The sequence below is a fragment of the Drosophila busckii genome, chromosome 4, assembly GCF_011750605.1.
Source record: "Drosophila busckii strain San Diego stock center, stock number 13000-0081.31 chromosome 4, ASM1175060v1, whole genome shotgun sequence".
Lineage (NCBI taxonomy): Eukaryota > Metazoa > Arthropoda > Insecta > Diptera > Drosophilidae > Drosophila > Drosophila busckii.
In genome coordinates this window covers 651,819-668,155 of record NC_046609.1, presented here as the reverse complement: position 1 = coordinate 668,155, position 16,337 = coordinate 651,819, and the positions used below count along the sequence as shown (strand labels likewise).

The window sequence follows — 16,337 nt, the reverse complement described above, 5'->3', positions numbered from 1 at the left end:
CTCTTTCTTCTAATCCATCTACATACATACATAAAATATCTACATTCATAATTATGTACACACTTTTTCTCGATGTTAAACGTTTATTGTTTTCTCTCGAACTTAAAAAATGATTTAATGGATCAAAGGTGCTCAAGGTATAGAACGATTTCCGATTTCTTACACAATCTAAAAATTTCATTTATTATTAACGTCACTTTAGATTTAGAAGTTGTGAAAAAGTAAACAACGTTTTAATATACTCACGTTCTATGTTCTCACTTTTAAGTATTTATATTCTTATCAAGCAATAGTATTTTTGTTACAAGTTTCTTGCTATAGCCTGCACTACAAAATGTATATTTACATAACAGTCAAACTTAAGTTTTCATTTTTGCTTTTTTGACTATGTGATGTGTGTGTGTGCACATACTTCGCTTTACATATACTGATTTATATTAGTCATTTAAATTTTTAATTTTATAAAAGTATTGGAATTGTACTTCAAATATTAATCTGTATCTACAAAAATTAATTAAAAATATTTTAAATCACTAGCAAGTTTGCAATAGTTTTTTTTCTTTTTCCGAAAGAAAATATTAAATACTTTTTTATGATTGTGTTTGGGGATAAGTTGAAAAAGCTTGAAAAAGTTGGCATAAAAATAATTATAATAATATAATTTACCCTTCTAATTGGAAGGGTAAATTATATTTTATAATTATTTTGTATTTCGTTGAGGGCACCGTTGTATTAATAAGATGCTCCAATTTTTAGTATTAATACATTTCTTATGTATAATTCTTGTTTTGTGATTTTTAAACTGGGTACGCAACAAAAATTAGCTTGCTTTTTAACTTTGATTTTATTGATACAGTCTGTTCTTAATTTTTTTTTGATTTTTAAATAGTAACCTCAAAATCTAGAATAAAAAACCGACTATACTGTTGCAGTTCTAAATTTAAAATTAATTAATTAATTTTTTTATTTCCTTTACTATCGAAATCTAGAATCGAATTTTGCCTATAAAATTTTTAGCTATATTGCAAAAACTACAGTTACCCAATTGCAAAAATTATAACACTAAGCATATGCTGTTGTATGCTTAGTGATTATAATTAAAAATCTTTTTTGGAATAGACTATCTTAGCCACAAATATGTAATAATTTCACTACTGTAGGTGGAATCGAAATTTAGCTCTAAAAATTTGTATAAAATATATTTATGTATGTATGTTCTTTTGAAAAGTTTAGCAGCTTGTCAATTAATTATATATTTATTTTATACTAAAACATATAAGCGTATAAGTAGATTTTGTAGTTTTGATCGTGTTTTGTAATGTTTAAATTTTTTGCAACGACAAAAATGTTTATAATTACGTAAACGTCAAATTATGAAAAATATATTCGATATTATTAATTTATTTTATATTAATATCACAATAGACAATGGCTGCCACAAAGCGGAACGCTGGGTTGACGTCGGCTGTGCCACGAGCCACACTCAATGATGAAGAGTTGGTTAGTATTCTTATATTAATTTCTTTTATCAAAATTACAAATGTGAATTTTAGAAAATGCACGTGTACAAGAAAGCGCTACAGGCGCTTATCTATCCAATATCGTCAACAACTCCACATAATTTTGTGCTCTGGACGGCCACCTCACCGACATATTGCTATGAATGCGAGGGATTGTTGTGGGGAATAGCTCGTCAGGGGGTTCGATGCACGGAATGCGGAGTTAAGTGTCACGAGAAGTGCAAGGACTTGTTAAATGCCGATTGTTTGCAGAGTATGGAAAAAAACAAAAATATTGGAAAAAATAAATCGAAAAATTGATATTGATTGCAGGAGCCGCGGAAAAAAGTTCAAAGCATGGTGCAGAGGATAAAGCCAACTCAATAATAACTGCTATGAAAGACCGCATGAAGCAACGAGAACGCGAGAAGCCAGAAATATTCGAATTAATCAGGTAACATAATAATCAAATTAAGTCAATTTGGCTGGTGCAGGTTTCAGTGTTCAATCAAAAGATTCTCAAAAAAATATAGGTCGTTGTTCGATATTAAAAAATCATAATCTGGATCCAGTATGCTAAACAGTTTCTCCATTTAGTAAAAATAATATGCACATCAAATTAGGTCCATATGTACTATCGTAATCTCTCTTTACCTGTCTGTAATATGCCTATGTTCAAATTTAGAGCGGTATTCAGCATTGAGGAAAAAAGCCACACAGGCCACATGAAAGCCGTAAAACAAAGCGTTCTGGATGGCACAAGCAAATGGTCGGCGAAAATAGCAATTACAGGTTTGAAAATCTATCTATGCATATGTATGTACTTTACGTGTATGTACTATGTATGTGTACGCTTAAAAAATACTGGGTTTATTGCGTTTATGTATATCAATATTATTGTGTGTGTATGAATTTAATGATTTAATAAACTCGATGTGTATGTATGCATGTATGAATGTTTGTACATACACGCACATAAAAATACACTCAAACAAATTTATATAAAAAAAAAAAAACTATAATCTGATATTTTTATTTGTTTTGCACAAAACTAACTAAACTTAAGGCCTAATTCAGAGTGTGCTAAGTTACATATGCGATATTACTGGTATTTTTAATTAGTTTTTAGAGTTCGCTTCAAACGACTGGATACTTCGACCCTTTACTATATTCTATTGAAGATAGTATGCTCCGTGTAACTTAATATACATATTTTCTTTAAGCGATAAAAAGTGTTGACACTGACCCAGCCTTCATATTCATGGCACCTCATTATTAATCTTAAATTATTGAAGTGGCTCCAATACACAGCATATTCATCATAGCTCTTTTCGTACATACTTAACTGAAATTCAATTCAATTCAATTCAAGGATGACATTCGGTGTGGATCCAGATACACACATAGATTCTTTAGAACAGGCTGAGCACGCAACTGTTGAGGGAACATCTAAATGGTCATGCAAACTAACAATTACAGGTACACTGTCAAATGTGGTTGATTGTTATTTAAATACCATCTTGAGTTTATTTATATTTTTTTTTGTTTCAACTTATTTGCAAATACAAATACAGTACAAACACATAGATAATTACCTAATGCATAACCTTAATCTAATAATCCTATTACCTCAATTATTCAAAATTTCATTGAATAACTTCTAATTACATATTCAATTAGACCATTGGGGAACCTTCAGATTATTATACTTCCATAGAAACTTAGCAGCTTTCGTTTTAGGTACACATGTGTAAATATTTACAAGTCAAAAAAAAATGTTTCCTATACATTACAAAAAAAAAAAGAAATTTTTCTTTAATTCAGTTTTTGGATTAGCCCATACCACTAAGCATATATGCTTAGTGCCCATACATAATTATTTATTGTGTACGTATACGTAAACATTTAAAAATGTTATAATTTTAACTTCGTTGAACAATCGCACAACAGTATAAATTAATATGTATGTATTTTATTAAAAATCAACGTAAATTGAGACTGCAATTTGTTTCAGTGTAAACTTGTAAAAAATAATCTTATCTTGAAATGACTGTAAATATTTACATATAATTTAATTTTATTTAATATTATTTTTGTAAATATTTGCACACTGATAAAAAATCATTCCGAAGATTTAAACACGAATGTGCTAGTTTAACTATGCATATGTATATTATATCTAAAGCGTGTATTTATATACAAAAAAAATGCATAGTTCGCTGCATTTGCCATTTTTAATAAAAAATAGAAAAGGGTATTATGAAATTGTGCAAATGTAAATACATATGTAACAGGGAGAATGCGGCGTGGCAGACCTCATAAATTAAATAAATTATATTCTTGATCAGCAATACAAACTGAGTCGATACAGCCATGTCCACAATATTTAACAAAAAAATAAATCAAAAAAATTAAAAAAGCTCTCGACCGATGCCGATCTGATAAATAGCTTAGGTGTTATTTACATTTAAATATTTTAATATAGACAGCTGGGTGCACTAGATGACGCGTCATACTAACGTCCTTTGCTGCGATATATTTTAATGCTCTTACTCATTTTTAAATGTTTTCTCGCACCGAGTTTGTATTTGCAGAATATGAGCACGGTTTTGTTTAAACACATACGCACAAAGAAAATTAAAACAATACCCACGCAGATATCATCGATGGTAGGATCGACACAGTCGGTGTTTTACTTTGTTTATGCGATAAGTCGTAGTTTGCCTAATTAAAGTTTCTCTGCATTGTGAGAAATTTGAAAACTTTCAGATAACAGTAATTTTTTTTATTGGTGTATGTACATTTGAAACTTTATTAGACATACTACAAACAATACAATAAAAACATAGATTTTCTGACTAAACGATCATGGACAGATATGCTTTCTCTGGAGGTCTCTTAATTTCCAGCAATATAAAAGTTTACTGCTTTTTACAGCTTTACTATTTATAAAACATTTTTGGCGACTAACTGAAAGTTTTATATGTTAAGTGTCTAACAACTAACAACTCGAACGACGCAACTTCACCTGTTTCTACAAGCATTGGTGTCGGCGCGTCAAAAAATGCATTGCATTGCACGTGTTCGATAGTCTTTTTTGAAAGGGGTACTAGAGAGGAATACTTGTACGAGCTATGCAGCTTTCAAGGACAAGTATTTGTCAGTATTTATCAATTATTACATAAGAAATCTCTAAAAATCTAAAAAATATTTATTTATATATTTATATAAAACAATATATGCTTTATTTTCGAATGTTTTTTCTATCAGTACACGATACGTTCTACTAACCAAATATATATTCTTATTCCTACACGCATATGGTCATATGCAGAAGGAAAACACTTTTTTTTAAATAGTTTTTATGCATCCTTTTCAGATGTTTCTTACATAGTTACGTACGAGTATTGGTGTCATACAAAACTCCTTCATTTAATTACAGATTTTCTGTAATATTTATCGAGATCTGCATAAAAAGAAAAACACCTGTTCATTCGAATATATTTTATGTGTGTTAACTAAAGGGTCGGAGAAAATTGATTGCTTAAGTTTTCCCTTTCAGGGAAATTTAAAGCGACTATTTTACAAAATGCGATGCACCACAGGTTAATTATTAGAAAAGAAAAAAAATCACTTTACAAAAACTCATCAAAATACTTTTAAACCTATCATAAAAAAACATTTGAAATTTATTTTTTTATTTTCACCACTAACTTATTTTCCTTAGCGTTATCTGGAACATCACAAAGTTTTTTTTGCTGAAGCATCAGAAAGTTATAATGTATACAACAAACATTACCAGGAACTTATAATTGTTTTGTCGGTGATGGTAGAAGTTGTTGCTCTTTTCAACAAAGTTTCCTATTATAAGCAAAAGATTTCTGCAAGTTCTAAGCTGACCTACAATAGTGTTGTGAACTTTATAGTGTTTTTCCTTTTTTCTTAAATGTATACAAACATTACCTGGAACTTATAATTATTTTAAGCTCCCTCTCTGTGTTGGTAAAAGTTCTTGCTTTTTTCTACAATACAGTTTCCAACATAAGCGAGACATTTTCGCAAGTCTTAAACTGTAAAACAGTGCTGTCGATTTGATAGGATTTTTGTTTTTCAGTTATAACAACCATAAATTTGTAATGTCAAATCCTAACACCCATACATATATAGACTTCACCAGTTTTGTAAAGCACAAGGCAAATGCTCTTAAAATTGTTTCAATCACTCTTCAAATGTTTGCTAACAGTTTTTTTTTTTTTTTTTTGTATGTGTGGTTATGTACATACAACTTGTTGAATAATTTCACAAGTGTTTTGATTTCTTAAAAACCTACACGAGCAGTGTACACATATACAGTTTTTAGTTTCTTATTCAATTTGTACTAAACTAGCGTTTAGAGATCTGCATGACGGCACTCAGATTATGAGACCTAATATTCTTGGATTGAGTGAATAAAAGCATAGATTATAAAATAAGCAAGTCTTATGGAAAAGGTTTTGAAAGATGTCGCTAAATTTCTTACGGTTTCTGTTTTAGATGGTATCATCTTATGTTCTATGTCTTCTAGTCATTTTCAATTCTAATACTATTTCACTCAATTCATTCGAAGTACTAGTGCTTCTAGCAGACCTCTAATTATAGGGCAAACACTAAGCCTGAGCTAGTTTCTTAAGATTTTTAAATTAAAACTGCGTTAGTTGCGTAAACTACTATTATTTTGAAACATAATACATACTTATAATGTCCTCACAGTATTTGTGTCGTTGCAAGTTGTGTTTAATTGTATATCTATTTTGTTTTGAAGTATGTGTAAACACATCCATACATATGTCTGAATCTATATATCTAGTATGTACATATATCCGCATATCTTTATCTACAAAATGAGTAAACATAATAAATATAGTGCATACCAAAGAATATATTATGTACGTAAAAAGGTACTCACATATGTATGTGCATATATGCATGCTTATATTATACCAGTAATTAATGGTATGGACATAAACTCAATTGTGAACTTAAAAAAAACACTACTGAAAAAAAATTAACACAAAACTTCCGTTTTTTCTCTTCTTCTTTCTCCCTTGAATATCAAAACTGAACAACAATTAATCGAATTGAATACAATTGGAATGGAATTATATATGCATATATATGTATACTATATACTATACTATATATTTTATATTACATATATATACATATATATATGCTTAAATGTTTGAACGCATCTCGGTCGGTTCTCTTCGTTTCAAACTCCACAACAATCACCAAACATCTAAAAAAAAATGTATTATATAAATGGATACCTACGAATGCCCCTTTATTTTACTCGAAATTTTGTTTCTTGTGCTACTCTTTAATCTAATAATTTTTGGTCAACATAATCTGATCACTTCCCTGCCACATGGGGGAGGCAACTTTGGCGTTGAAACGAATGATGACCAAACTAAAATGCAATAAAAAAAATTTAACCGATGAACAATGTACAGTGATTTGTGCTCAAGGCCTGATAGCGAAGGATAAAAGCGGTACGAGTGATCCCTATGTGACGGTGCAAGTTAGCAAGGTGAAAAAACGAACCCGCACAATGCCTCAGGAACTCAACCCTGTGTGGAACGAGAAGTTTCACTTGTGAGTATTATTATTTTCAAATTTTTATCTATTTGGATTTTTCTTTTTGTATGTTTCTCTATATGCGTATGTGCTTTAACTCTATTACAATGAGTATGATTATGAGGTCGTATGTACTATACACTCCTTTCACGAATAACTCGAATTCGCTTCACTTTTGTATTTGTTGCCTCTCCTTACTATCTATCACTGACTTCTCTCTTGTTATCTGTATCTTTCTGTCGGTACTTCCAGAATAAATGTATATACATACACCATCTGAACCTTTGCGTTTTCCTCTGCACTATCAAGCTCGAAATCAATACATTTGCCCTTCTTAAAAGTTATTATGCTCTTTCAGCTCGTTTTTATAAAAATATACAACATTTTAAAACCATTAATTGCACAGTCTGCTAAATCAGTATTATAAGTTTTAAAAACACCCTTAAAAGAATAATATATTTTTAGAACGAACACGTAAGTATACAGTCTCTGTCTGAACTTTTATTTTTGCTACTCGAATGCCTAAGACAAAATACCTACATACATATACATATGTATGTATGTTAATGGGACTTTTCACTATTTATCCTTTATTATTTGTCTTTTCTCTGATGCACATCAACAAACACATTCTATAATGTATACAAATGAACATTTTTATTATTAGTACTGCATATGTGTGTATATGTATATTTTAAAACTGAAGAGATAAGATCTAAAGATTATAAAATATTCCATTTTTGATTGCAAAATATATTTGGATATATAATTCTTTATCTGGCTGAAGCCAAAATGTAGAAGAATATATATTACAATACATTATGAAAAAGTCTGTGCGAACGGTGAAGCTATGATAGTATCATAGCTAATGCAATTGTGACATAACTCAAAAGTGATTCATTTATTATTTGCTTATATAATATATGTATATATATATTTGCTATAAGTATATGTAAATATGTAATAATCAAAAATTGTTAATGACTTGTGCAGCGAGTGTCACAATTCATCAGACCGCATCAAAGTTCGCGTATGGGATGAAGATAATGATCTCAAGTCAAAGTTGAGACAAAAGCTAACGCGTGAATCAGACGATTTCCTTGGACAGACCATAATTGAGGTGCGCACACTGTCAGGTGAAATGGATGTATGGTATAACTTAGAGAAACGTACAGATAAGTCGGCCGTATCTGGTGCTATTCGACTACACATATCTGTTGAAATAAAGGGTGAGGAAAAAGTTGCTCCTTACCATGTACAGTATACGTGTCTACACGAGAATCTTTTTCACTATTTATGTGAAGAAAACAGCGGAATGGTGCGTATAAGTTAATTTTGTTTGCATGTGCATTGACTTAAAGCAGGACTCGATCTTGTACTTAATATAATACAGGTCAAGTTGCCCATACAGAAAGGCGACGATGCATGGAAACTATATTTTGATGAAATCCCTGAGGAAATCGTTGACGAATTTTCCATGCGCTATGGAATCGAAAATATTTACCAGGCAATGACCCACTTTCATTGCCTTTCCGCCAAGTATTTGTGTCCTGGAGTACCAGCCGTGATGAGCACGCTATTGGCAAATATAAATGCTTACTATGCCCATACGACTGCCTCCTCAGCCGTTTCCGCAAGCGATCGATTTGCAGCAAGTAATTTTGGAGTAAGTTTCATATGATTTCTGTAAAAAATTATTTTTGTTAATCTGCTTTGTTCTTATTTTTTAGAAGGAGAAGTTTGTTAAGCTATTGGACCAACTTCATAACTCACTTAGGATTGATCTATCAATGTACAGAAATAATTTTCCTGCCTCCAGTCAAGAGAAACTAATGGATCTAAAATCAACAGTCGACCTTTTGACCAGTATTACGTTCTTCCGTATGAAGGTAATATATCAATCATTACACATTTTGACTAGGCACAAACATATAGATTGATTGTCTTACACATATATGACGCTGCAAAGCGGCCTAGAGTTACCTAATCTAATTCTATAAAGATTTTTCATTTTTTTTTTAAACTACAATATTTTTACTATTTACTATTAAATGAGAGAGCAAAGATAATTCGAAAATCCAATAACAAATTAAAAACGTTGGTTGTACAGGTTCAGGAGCTCTCTAGTCCACCAAGAGCGAGTACTGTTGTCAAGGATTGCGTAAAGGCCTGTCTTAGATCCACCTATCAATTCCTTTTCGAGAACTGCTACGAATTATATAACAGGGAGTTTCAGGTAAACAAGCTTTTTTACCCGTTTCTTCAAAAGCAAAATGAATCTGAAAGCAAAGAAAATAAAAACAAGGTAAACCTCCCTTTAGGTGGATCCAAACGAGGCAAAACGTGATTCTGATGACCATGGCCCAAAGCTAGATAGTGTAGACTTTTGGCATAAGCTCATAGCTTTGATTGTGTCTGTAATCGACGAGGACAAAAATAGTTATGGTACAGTGCTCAATCAATTTCCGCAAGAGCTAAATATTGGACAAGTAAGTAAATTATTTGTTGTGTCAACAATGAATATAAATATAATAATAAATACAATTTGTATCCTGTATTATTTATAAAGCTATCGGCTGCTACTATGTGGAGTCTTTTTGCCGTTGACATGAAGTATGCTCTTGAGGAGCACGAACAGCATAGACTTTGCAAATCGTCAGCCTATATGAACTTACACTTCCGTGTAAAGTGGCTGTACAGCAACTATGTTAAGGAGGTTCCTCCATATAAAGGAGCTGTTCCAGAGTATCCCGCTTGGTTCGAACCATTTGTTATGCAATGGCTTAATGAAAACGATGATGTGTCTTTGGAATATCTTCATGGTGCATTTAATCGAGATAAAAAGGACGGCGTAAGTAAATAGCTTAGTGCAAACGCTTAATATGTTTTGTTATGTTAATATATTGCAAATAATAACTACTATATATACTTGAGTGATTTTTCAGAAGTATTTGTCTCTTGTGACTCACTTAATTCCATTTTCATTCTATCTAAATTTAAATCCAAATCAGTTCCAAAAGAGCAGTGAGCATGCTCTGTTCTCAAATTCGGTTGTCGACGTTTTCACGCAATTAACGCAATGTTTCGATGTTGTTAGCAAGCTCGAATGTCCAGATCCAGAAATTTGGAAGCGTTACATGAGGCGTTTTGCTAAAACAATCGTAAAAGTGCTTATATCCTATGCTGATATTGTGAAAATGGAGTTTCCGGAGCATTTAAGAGATGAAAGAATTGTAAGTACGAATAATACATTTATTGTTACTCACTGACTTTCAAACGAAAAAAATGCAATTTCATAATTATTCCGTTTGTATATTTGCTACGCTTTATACATTGTTTACATTTGGATCTAGGCCTGTATATTAATGAATAACATACAACAGTTAAGAGTGCAATTAGAAAAAATGTTTGAGTCAATGGGGGGTGACAAATTAGAGGAGGATGCCGCTAATATCCTTAAAGAACTTCAACAAAATCTGAATTCAGCACTCGACGATTTAGCCACACAGTTTGCGATAAGGTAAGACTATGATACTTTATAATGTATTCTTAAGTATTATTGTTATTCACTACTATTAATTTTTTATTTATTTGTAATATGGCTTTCTACGTCCTTGCCTTAGATTAAATATATTCTTCTTAGTTTAATTAAAAACATGAAAGTATACATCAACCCAAGATCCATCCCTTGCGCCAAAAGTGCCGTCAGTTTATCATTTTAAGTTGCTATTAACGTGTGGCTAAGCAACCTGTGAGCACGAAAAACTAAAATTATCTTTTTTTTCGATTTTTCTTCTGCAATATTGAACGAAAAATTTTCAAATAAATCACACCAATGCCGATAAATAATTTCAGAGTTATTCACATTTCAAATTCTTATGCAGACAGCTGTGCCGCGCGTTATATTCGCATTTATTTATGATTTGTGTGTGTTTGCTGCTATATATGTAAAATTTGGTTTCTCCTGAATTTAATGCGTTCTTGTATGTAATACATTTCGGCAATAAGACTGTAAAAGGTGCAACGAAATTTCCGCGAAAAATTATTCTGCGGATTCGTGTGGAACACAACGCTAAGAAATATATGTGAAATTTAAAAAATAATGAATTTTAAGAATAAAGAAAATGTATATTTTAATATTTTACGTAGCAAAGTCTTTGTTGGCATATATAGCTTTCAAGTTATTAACTTGAGTTGGAGTATGCAAACATATGGCTCTTAATTTTGTCGCACTCGAGCTAAATTTTGTATAAACTTATTAAAAAAAAAAAATATTTTAATATTTAATTAAAGCAAAAGGACGCATTAAGGGCGCATGCAACTCTTATATACACTAGGGCATCGCAGCAAACACACTCACACACTCACAAACACATACGCACATAACAGCTAACGCGTTCACAGCTCCTATTAGGATGACGAAAATTTCATAACGATCGGACAACTTAGGAACTTCCAAAGTTATCAGATCGTTATGAAATTTTCGACATTTAATGCTAAGGACGGGGAGTAAATAAAAAATAAACAAGAGAATAAATTAAAGTTGGGCGCTACCAACTTTTATATACACTTTGACTAAAGCATCGAAGCAAACACACGCATGCACTCACAAACACATACTCGCAAACAGTCAACGCGTCACAGCTCGTTTTCTCTGAGGCGTCAGGAGCGACGCCGCCGCCTGCGGCGCCAGCGACGTCAGCATGCGCACCCCGCTGTCTATAATGAAAATTGAAATGTAAATAATTCCTAAGTTACACGACGAAGCGTATTTGTGATTTATTTCAGATTTTTAAATATTTTTTAATTGCTTAATATTGTGGGTGTAATTTTTTTTCGAGGGGAGAGGTGGAGAGGGGAGAGGTGGGGAAATAAAAAAAAATACCGACTCAGTTTGTCTTGCTGATCAAGAATACATATATTTTAAGGGGTATATTAAGGGGTAACACCACTACAGGATTTTCAAAATATCAAAAAAATATTTCTTTCTTAAAAATAGTTTAACTATCTTAGAATACGGTAAAAAAAAATTTGGGCGAAAAAAGTTTTCGTTGACCTTTATTACGATTTTAGTGAGGGAGCGTCAGGCCAGCCAAACTTTAAACGCGATTTACTCGAAACACTGTTTTTGAAATTGGCACGCAGCATAACTCGAACAACGAAAACGTTTAAAATGTTGACCACATGTTAAGAAAGTAAATACGGAGAGAATTTTTTGAGAACTTAATTGGTTGATTTTCAATTCACGAAAAACTACCCTAATTTTGACCCAAATTTTGACTTTTTGCTTAAAAAATTCGCCAAAATTACAAAACTGAATATTTTTTCCCGTACGACATATTTTGAATCCGTACGACATTCTCTAGCTTTACTTATCTATACAACTTATATTTTTTTCTTCCGTAAGTCCAAATTTACTCCAGTTGTGCTGCGTACCGCGGAGGCCTTCCAGCAAAACACGTCTCAGTGTAAACGCCATATCGCCGCCATTTTTTTTTTATTTTGTTAATTTTTTTTGTGAATAAATGATAAACAACATAAAATTTTCATTCACTCCAATTCCTTCTGGTCTAAAAAAAATCTCGAAAAAGCGCTTCAAAAACATGGTCTGGAGTGGTGTTACTCCTTAATATATTTTTTATAGAGGAAATTAAAGACTCAATCTTGCCCGAAGTACACTTGTATTTATTTAAATCTTTAAACAAACTTGTTTAAAATTTAAATTGGATCGTTCGGCTTGAATATGAGTTGAACCCAAAACATAAACATCAGACAACACAACAAAACTTTCACAAATTTAAAGCTTAATCACCAAGTACTAACATTCGTGTTGCAGCCCACCTTTTCATCAGATATTGTTACTTTAATAAATTCTGTGTTTATTATCGAATCGACACAACTTAAAGAGTAAACGTGTAGTAGAGTAAACATATATGCGCTTGTGCTTATAAGAGATTGTTAATATCAGTTTTGTATATTCAAGAACTCAAGTTTATAACTTTAGGTTACGCGCTGCTTTTACGACCTTTTTTAAATTTACTATCCCAGCTTGTTGACCATAATGCTTTTTGAACCACTGGTTGCATCATGATTTGCATAAAAAGTTAATTGTATCACACTAAAACCCATAATTTAAATACGAAACCGTTCAATTGCTATGAAAATCTAGCCAAAACTGATTTTGTGTCAACAGTATCCTCGGTTTCAGGTTTCCTGGGTTGCTCTTATTCTAGTCGACTTTTTATAATTATTCTCCCCTTGCTTAATTAACCGTCGGATTTTGGTCTGCGTCACTTTATAATAATTATTACATTATTTTAATCTACAATCTAGTCTGGAGCCACGAATTACTCAATCGGTTCGAGAGCTTGGTGACATGCTGCTTTCAATCAAGGGAGGCAGTGGTAACTTAACGGTCGGTAATCAGGCTATTCAACGTAATGCAGTTGCTGTAGAAGCTGACGATGTGCTGAGGCCATTGATGGATCTACTCGATGGATCTCTAACTTTATACGCCCAGTCGTGTGAAAAAACAGTATTAAAAAGACTGCTGAAAGAGCTTTGGAAAATAGTGATGCGTATTTTGGAAAAGACTATCGTGTTACCACCAATGACGGATAAAACTGTAAGCTAGCTAAATGTCTTATTTTTCATTTTAAGCACTAATTTCTCTATTTTTTTTATGAAACAATTTCTATAATTTAAATACAAATTCCTATAAGATGATGTTCAAGCATCTTACTGATAATGCAAAAAATTTAGCATCAAATGCAAAAATTGAAGACATGGGTCGATTGTTTAAATCACATATGGCGGGTAAGCAGGATGTGAAAAGTGCACTTAGCGGTGTTATGGATATATCGAAGGAGGTCGAAAAGAATCTGTCCCCAAAACAATGTGCCGTTCTTGATGTTGCCTTAGATACAATAAAGCAATACTTTCACGCTGGTGGCAACGGACTAAAAAAAACCTTTCTGGAAAAATCCGCTGAGCTTCAGAGTTTGCGTTATGCACTAAGTTTGTACACCCAAATGACAGACACTCTGATTAAAACATTTATTTCCAGTCAAGTTCACGAAGGTAAACAATATTGTTGTATTATTTCTGAAAAATTATTATTCTGATACATTACTTAATTTATTAATAATTTAATAACTTAATATTACAATTGTAATTGTGGCTTCTAAGTTGATCCTGAAAACGCCGAAGAAAGTGTGGGAGAGATCTCAGTTCAAATTGATTTATTCTCGCATCCTGGCACAGGAGAACACAAAGTAAATGTGAAAGGTATGGCAAAGCATTGATGCTACTTCTAATAAAACCTCGGGCAAATTGAACGTCTATTATCATCAATATTTTTTTATTGTAGTTGTTGCAGCCAATGATCTTAAGTGGCAAATACCGTCTGGAATGTTTCGGCCGTTTGTGGAGATTAATTTGATTGGACCCCACCTACAGGATAAGAAAAGAAAATTTGCAACAAAATCCAAGTCCAATAACTGGTCCCCAAAGTATAACGAGTCCTTTAGTTTGTAAGTAATAAAACGTTAACTTATCTTATTAATAATGATAACGTACACTACAAAAATGTTCAAATCTAGCGTTATTGGGAATGAGGAGCAACTAGATTTTTTCGAGCTTCACATTTGTGTCAAGGATTATTGCTTTGCTCGTGATGATCGTCTTGTGGGTGTGGCAGTTATACCTCTAAAAGATATATCTGAAAAGGTAACCAATTCTACCAGCTCGAGACATGCTTACATCTAAAAACAATTTTTTGATAGGGGTCTGTCGCATGTTGGTTACCTCTGCAGCGTCGAATTGAAATGGATGAAACTGGCTGGACGATCTTAAGAATACTATCCCAACGTAATAATGATGAAGTAGCTAAAGAGTTCGTAAAGCTCAAATCAGAAATACGTCAAGAGCCCACAATGGGAACTTAAAAGTTCCCCCCACAGACACATGCACACACACACACAGATAAGAGAGATAAAACAAGGGTCAGCCCTGATTTCGCAAGGGCCTGTTGAACACTCTGCGGAGTGTCAACGTCCTTGTATTTAAAAAAAAAAAACACACACACACACACAAAATAAACAAATATTCATATACAAAAAAAACAAAAGCAAGTACTTTTTGTAGAATGGTATTATTTGAGATTCTAATTTATGAAGTAAGTGCCATTGGTGTAAGACATAAGTAATTAAAGATTTCGTATTCCGCCATTATACTAATTACAATAAAAAAAACACACATTTACTCTGTATGAACATGGACGTACACTAGAACTTCAAATTGACGTACATAAACGCTTAAATATGTGTTAAAAAAAGAACCAAAAATAAAACACCATGTCATCTGTACATTTCAAAAAGAATATACAATGCTATAAGGACATTACTTTTTATGTATGTAAATAAGTACCTGCATAAATTTAATTTTCTATTTATTAAAATATATGTTAAATATATAATTCCTAATCATTATTAGTTAATAAATTTATTTTTTTTTATTGAATTAATAAAATCAACTTATTACCGAAAGTTAAACGTATTACAGTGTTTTGAATATATGTATTTGTCCTACTATTATTCAACTACAATCATTTCTGATCAAAGCACTGCGATCTATGATGTTACATATACATAACATAAATAATTTTATTTAAAATTTGCTATTTGTAAACGATTATTTCAGGTCTGCTGTATTACACTATGAATGGGAAAATTTATTAAATTTTGGATTTAGATTTAGATGTCTATGACTATGACCAATCGATAGAAACGATTTACAATAAATGTAAATGTATTAAAAAAGAATTAAAAGTTTTTGAAAAGAGTTAAAATTAAACCATTTACTACGACACAAGATCTTTTGATTCTTGTTACTCTTAGTTATGATTAGTTTAATAATATAGAAAAGAGTTTTAAATGGTCAAAGCTGAGGCCTCTGCATGGAAAACGCAGTAGACTTCACAATACTCGAAGAGTACATGGATGGCTGCGTACAAGGAATAGTTGTTCGGCAAAAGATTATGGTGTTCGTAATATTTGACTCAACAAATTGGTGAATTAATTTTACTATTTGACAACATGACGCCTAACATAATCTGACAGTTAATTAAGGATGGGACATCAATTACTGTATTTCTACTAGAATAAGAGGGTGAATACCCCTCGTATTCAGTTAAGCGTTCGCAAAATTTAAGATTTGGGAGAC

The 16,337-nt window shown here is 31.9% G+C and overlaps 1 protein-coding gene and 1 pseudogene across 5 annotated transcripts in view; one reads left to right on the top strand and one right to left on the bottom strand.

Annotated features, from left to right (window-relative positions):
- LOC108607362 (protein unc-13 homolog B) overlaps positions 1 to 15,198 on the top strand; it is a 28,820-nt gene extending 13,622 nt beyond the window's left edge. The window contains exons 3-22 of one of the 5 annotated variants that reach the window (XM_017998069.1): positions 129 to 137; positions 1,426 to 1,500; positions 1,554 to 1,773; positions 1,833 to 1,953; positions 2,872 to 2,978; positions 6,992 to 7,133; positions 8,109 to 8,433; positions 8,509 to 8,781; positions 8,846 to 9,004; positions 9,226 to 9,351; positions 9,437 to 9,604; positions 9,685 to 9,966; positions 10,127 to 10,348; positions 10,469 to 10,635; positions 13,449 to 13,740; positions 13,838 to 14,195; positions 14,304 to 14,402; positions 14,485 to 14,647; positions 14,717 to 14,843; positions 14,900 to 15,198. In XM_017998069.1, the coding sequence (XP_017853558.1) occupies positions 129 to 137; positions 1,426 to 1,500; positions 1,554 to 1,773; positions 1,833 to 1,953; positions 2,872 to 2,978; positions 6,992 to 7,133; positions 8,109 to 8,433; positions 8,509 to 8,781; positions 8,846 to 9,004; positions 9,226 to 9,351; positions 9,437 to 9,604; positions 9,685 to 9,966; positions 10,127 to 10,348; positions 10,469 to 10,635; positions 13,449 to 13,740; positions 13,838 to 14,195; positions 14,304 to 14,402; positions 14,485 to 14,647; positions 14,717 to 14,843; positions 14,900 to 15,061 (3,597 nt within the window). In that variant the 3' untranslated portion in view covers positions 15,062 to 15,198. Of the gene's footprint in view, positions 1 to 128; positions 138 to 1,425; positions 1,501 to 1,553; positions 1,774 to 1,832; positions 1,954 to 2,184; positions 2,292 to 2,871; positions 2,979 to 6,991; positions 7,134 to 8,108; positions 8,434 to 8,508; positions 8,782 to 8,845; positions 9,005 to 9,225; positions 9,352 to 9,436; positions 9,605 to 9,684; positions 9,967 to 10,126; positions 10,349 to 10,468; positions 10,636 to 13,448; positions 13,741 to 13,837; positions 14,196 to 14,303; positions 14,403 to 14,484; positions 14,648 to 14,716; positions 14,844 to 14,899 lie in introns of those variants that run through there. The other 4 variants (XM_017998071.1, XM_017998072.1, XM_017998073.2 and 1 more) reach the window with 4 other exon arrangements.
- An 846-nt stretch (positions 15,199 to 16,044) lies between these two features.
- The window catches only part of LOC108607324, a 4,678-nt pseudogene continuing 4,385 nt past the window's right edge, over positions 16,045 to 16,337 (bottom strand).